The 5,747-nt window shown below is 42.2% G+C and overlaps 1 protein-coding gene across 1 annotated transcript; it reads left to right on the top strand.

The window, feature by feature from the left end:
• Positions 1–496: 496 nt before the first annotated feature.
• Positions 497–5,253, top strand: LOC111868228 (coagulation factor V). The gene has a single exon (XM_023858675.2). It carries the CDS (start codon positions 1,863–1,865, stop codon positions 2,928–2,930), a length of 1,068 nt encoding a protein of 355 aa, XP_023714443.1. The 5' UTR covers positions 497–1,862; the 3' UTR covers positions 2,931–5,253.
• Positions 5,254–5,747: the final 494 nt, after the last annotated feature.

The following is a 5,747-nucleotide window of genomic DNA, read 5'->3' as shown; positions in this document are numbered from 1 at the left end:
CGTGTCTTAACCAGGTAATGATGTGGATATTTATGTCGTCATTGGAATGTTACTAGATCATGTTTTCCGCTTGCGATAGAAACCGCAATCGCCACACTGGAGATCCCATTTCATCCATAGGACGTGTCTTCCGAAAGATTGCTTTCAGTTTGTGACTTAGCCTCTGGATTGTTTTACATACATTTCAAGTGGTACGCCCGGTTATCAGAATCCACCCTTTATGACGCCTAATTTAATTTATGACACATTAGAGATCTGAAATCGCGAACCTTTTGCGGGACAATTTAACAGGCATTCCTATCCTTGAATCTAGTCCTACCTCTAATAGCCCTCACACTTAAGTCTCTATTGAACGGAAAGTGTATTTTATGTATCACTTTTGAATTTAAATTTTGAGATAACGAGGTATCGTCGAAGAAACTCAGACCAATGGGAGGGGGCAGTCCGCATCGCGCAAGACAGAAGCCTTGGCTGTTACCTCATCTGAAGGCAGACACTGGTCTAGCACGCGCGGCGTCCCAGCCAGCACGGGCCGCGTTCAGTCTGTGTGGAGTGGTCCAGAGAAGCAGTCTTGTTTGGTATCTTTGCTAGCCGCCGACTCGTCCGCCCGGCCTGCCAGACAGTCGGAGATATCAAAGCGCGAACAAGACACGAACCTACGTCATTAAGTTGGGAACAGAAGTTCGTGTGCTGGGGACATCGCAAATTTTTACGTTTCGTGCAGAACTGTTTAAAAAGTAGCCAAAGTTCACGAGCGGTTTATAACAGCAAATCTATGGTGAACGACCGATCGGTGTAAAGAAAAGTGGTTCAGACATGAAGACTTCGCGAGAGATTCACAAATGGCAGACATCCGCCGTGTAAAGCATTGAATTTGAGTTTTACGCAATGCATTTCTATATAACTATCTTCTCTTTCGAGTGGAAATACATCATTCGTGTTTCTTGTTAAAATACAATTTGTAGAACAGACTGAAACACGCTTAGTGCAGTAGTGAGACTATGAATTTTGACTGTTTCTTGACGTCTCACCATCTACCGAGACGTAGTTGTAACCGGTTGCAACAGTGTGCACAGCGCCTCTTGAAAGTATATTTGTTACTGTTATAAAACATTTATCAGCAGTGAATTTTAGTGTAATGAAGTATCATAAAGTGAAAGTTGTAATGTGAATGGTTATATTAACCCAAACTGCTGTTTATATATTTACTATTATTATCAAGCTTTTATCTAGAACGGCGGCATCCGGGAACAAAATAAAAAGAGTACGTTTAAACTATTAGCAATGGAAGGATATGGTTTGTTTAACTAGACTGCCTCCGTCGCAGCAGTAGTGCGGCAAAGTTTCTATAACACAAGTCGAAAATGAGACTTTCGCGTGATCCGGTGTAAACCTGCCAACTACCTGGTATTTATTTTTCAAATTAGTATCATATTTTTTATCACGTTCATTATCGAGGAAAAATAAGTACAACTAAAGAACCTTTATAGGTGACGCAGTAATTACTCTGCTCTTCTTAATATTCCAGTGTGGAATTTGAATTAACACTCCCCACACACGAGCAGCGTTATTCTTAATGTGTGCAGTAAGTAGAATCGCTTTCCTATTCTGCGGCGTGACGATATTGTATTTTTTGTTTGTGGCGCATAACACTCAAACGTCAGAAAGTGCAACGTGAAATACTAGACGTGAGTTGGAGTGAACTACCGTAAATCTTCAGGAGCTGTAGAGTGCTCGTGGACAGTATCGCAGACACGCATCTACTGGCAACAGCAAAGCTGCAAGTGAATTCAGTTGAAGTGTGCAGTTACTTAGCTCCTCATGCTTACGAGAAAGTGAGTTCAGGGGCAGAGTTGACGACGATGAACTCCCTGACTCGTCTGCCCTCGCTGTCTGTTGCGACGGCCGTCCGGACATCTGTGTTGTTTACACCGATGAGTGGGAAGGAGCATACCGACCCCAATAATAATGCGGGGGTCTCCGTCGCAAGTCCAGACAAACATGAACACGAACCTCCACCGGCACCAAAGCGCGGTGACAAGTATTCCCTGAGACCTCGCTCACTGCAGAAACGGGCGGAGACGGAACAGCGGGGCCGGGCCGCCGCCAACACCAGGTCTAAAAGAGGTGAAGGTACTTCAGGTGCGACCAGGCCGAAACAGAAGCCTCCGCCGCTCAGCAAATATCGGCGAAAGACAGCGAACGCCCGTGAGAGGGACCGCATGCGGGAGATCAACGCCGCCTTCGAGACGCTCCGTCGCGCTGTGCCTCACATCTCAACATCCGCTCACCATAATCAACATGACAGCAACGGCAGCGAGAAGCTCACCAAGATCACCACTCTCAGATTAGCCATGAAATACATCGCCGCCCTGAGCCAGGCGCTCCAGCAGTCCGACGCCATCCTGCAGATGTCCGAAGTTCGAGTCCCAGCACTGCCGCCTCCGAGCTCTATTAGCAGCAGTAGTAGTAGCAGTAGTGGCAGTCTGCAACTCTTGTCAGATGGGGAGTCGCTCACATTTAGCGAACACTGCCTCACACCGCCAGATCTGAGGCAGGAGAGTCTGACACCTCCAGACTTCACGCGGCAGTGCCTCACTCCTGCTGACCTTACGTCCCCAGACCTCAATAGGCATTGCCTAACTCCTCCAGATCCTAGCCAACAATGTCTCACACCCCCTGAGTTCAACAGGCGTTGTATGACTCCACCGGATCTGCGTCACCAGTGCCTAACTTCGACCGATCTGAGCCAGCATTGCTTGACGCCACCTCACTGCCTGACCCCTTCAGACTTCGCGGATCATTCCTTGACCGCTGCGGATTTTGGCGATTCCCTTACACCCCCAGACTTCAGCACGCATTCGCTCGCATCTCCTGATTTTGGAGACCCGTGCCTCACACCTCCAGGGTTCAGCGACCTCACCCCGTGACAGTTTCGTGCAAGTTGCTTTAATGGTGGCACCAGGGGCGCCGTTATCACTGTGTTGGAGCCAGTTGGAGGCGAGTTGCTCCTGTTAGTGTGTTATCTCTTACATTTAGCATCACACATGTCACAAATACTTTACAACAGCCGTCAATACCTACATCGCAATATAGTGGTTCCGTGAAGATACAGTTGCTGTATTCTGACGTCAGAAGTGCGTGGGTTGCTTCAGTTACAGTCGCCAGTGTCTCCATAGGAAACGGATAACTTCGTTTATAAGTGAAATTATTGCATTTACTTCAGAGCCTGTTTTGTTTTCTTTTTCTGACTATAATTTAAATGTTGTAACTCAATAACTTCGTCAATTGTTAAATCGGTTTGCAGTTGCATTCCGATTCTGCATCGATATATGGTTTGCATTTTTAGGCCTGCTTCTCTGATTCATTTGCCCTGTTTTCTCTATCCAAACTGGACAGCGGGACAAACGAACACAAGTGGCTTCATCAATGTAAGTCATTCTGTGCGTCTCTCTTTAAAACCTGCCTTGGCACCTGATAGTTGCAGGTCACAACATTTCGAGTTTGTTACTGGAAAGGACAGAAGTCTCTGGTTTTGCAGTTTCGTCATGTGTAAAATAATGTAAGAGTAAGTTAACAAAATCTGCAACTGATGGTCAATTTTACCGTCAAAACAGACAGTAATAGTAAAGAAAGTAAGACATGGAAAATGGTACTGGTTACTAAAAAACCATGATGAAGCAAATATATGTTAAAGAGAAAATGAAAACGTTTCTTCTACCCTTGTGGGATGATGGGCATCATTTAGTAATGCATTACGAAATCTCTTACAGTGTATTATGTTAACACGTGTACTGTTTTCGACAAGGTTTTTGTGCATTAAAGCAGACAATAAGATAGTCGTTTAATTGTGCAGCTTATTGCCACATATTTTAGTGACGCACTAAAGCATAAGTAATTAGTTACAAACAAAAGTTTCACTATTACGCTATTTTTGTTTCATTATACGTCATAACATGAAACAGCTGTTGCAGCAAATATCGGTCCTTTTCTGTTTTCATTCGTTTCTGTTGGAATATTCAACATCAGACAAGCGAGAAGCTGGAATTATATCTGTAGATATATGTCATATTAATGCCACTCTTCTGTGAAGTGACTTTATATCCTCCCTGTGTTTGGTTTGTGGGGGGGGGTTAGGTGATGTTCATTTGTTTCTACAGGGGACGATGTTGGAATGATTAACTTTACCTCGTGACATAACAGGCGCGCTAAATTTTTGGGTTCTTCATTTCGAATGCAAAAGCGACGTACGAGAACACGTCATATTTCGTAGGAAGTAACAGGCTATGGAATTCAGCTATCTTCAAAAGAATTCGCCAGTAGCAACGTCAATTATAACACTAGTCCGTGTTATTGTGCAACTTGATAGGCCTGTTATGATATAATTCTAAAACTAAACGAATAGAATTATATTTTGCTTAATGTTAATTACAAAGAACGTCTGCTTTCTGAATTTGAGTCTCATCAGAATGGGTTTGTCCTCCCCTTGGCTGTAAGGGGCTGTCATCACTTCAGTTTAGCTCGGAAAACAAACCATCGCTCAGAGCCAAAACTGACTGTGATTCTGTCTATACGTATTTGTGGGTGTATTCTTATATTATATTATATTATGAATCATCAGCTGAGATTTACACTACGTCGGAACTCATGCTTAGAAGCTTCTGAAGTCAATCAGAAATACTTAAGTTTAGTAATATTTATGTTCATTGTAGATATAAGAGAAATTCAGTCCCAGAGAGAGTCCGTACCAGCCACTTAATAGAATATATATTTGTTTCTTACGTTCGTAAAGTGTTTTAAATGACGTGATTCTTAGAACACGATTTTACTTGTAAACAATTCCACAGAATTCTCTGCACAGAAATTGTCTAAGTTCCAAAAGGAGCTTGCATTATTTATTTTTATATACAAACTGTTATTTTAGTTTCTTGCGAAATTCTTCCATTTCCTAAGGAATACATTCCCCCAGAGTTGACAGTAAGCTTGTTTTCCACTCTCGAATGAGCGATATGAGGTAATGTGGAAACCCGTAGAACGTTTACGGGACTTTTTTTATACATTTTGATGACTGCTAACTGTAAACAGGCACAGCATTCCCTAATGAGGATGTCACTGTTTGTTCTCAATTATCTTAACCTTAGAGAAAGCATAATTTTTTATTCGTTTTCTTACTGTTATTTTATGAGAGAACGTGTTTTGTTGATGTTATATAAACTATTTATTAGTTTTAATGGTAATACATTATAACACTTTCGCTTGGCATTTTTATTGACAGATGCTGTTACTAAGTACTCAATGTAAAAGACCTGTCTCTTCACACACATATGCATGTGTACAATTTTCTCAGCTGTGGGGTTTTATGGTTTTACGAATGATCACATGAACTCTTTCTGTGTTCTATGGTGACGTATCCAGTAAAAATTGCTTAAGTAACAAGCCTGAAGAGGAGTTGAGGTACGGTGTTAAGAATGAAACAATTATTACAGAACGATTACAATATATACTAAAAACTAGGAGGGCAGACGCTAATCCAGCATGGAAAGACTACAGGTAGAATCGTTTTGGTGTGTGGTGTTCTGGAATGTCTGACATTTTCTAAAATTTCTGAAGAACAAAACATCGATGAATTTGATCTTAGAGAAGTTCTTAGCCATCTGTTGTCCTTGCTACCCTTTACTTTTCGAATATAAATGCAACAACAACTTATATATTACTCCAGAATTTTAGTTGGTTTCTTGAATTTGAAT

Source organism: Cryptotermes secundus, unplaced genomic scaffold, assembly GCF_002891405.2.
Source record: "Cryptotermes secundus unplaced genomic scaffold, Csec_1.0 scaffold232, whole genome shotgun sequence".
NCBI lineage: Eukaryota > Metazoa > Arthropoda > Insecta > Blattodea > Kalotermitidae > Cryptotermes > Cryptotermes secundus.
Note: the sequence above shows the minus strand (reverse complement) of the source record. Positions and strands in the feature narration are given on the sequence as shown.

What these genes read in the sequence shown, in the direction of transcription:
- LOC111868228 (XM_023858675.2), top strand. Translation starts at nt 1,863, where the DNA reads ATGAACTCCCTGACTCGTCTGCCCTCGCTGTCTGTTGCGACGGCCGTC.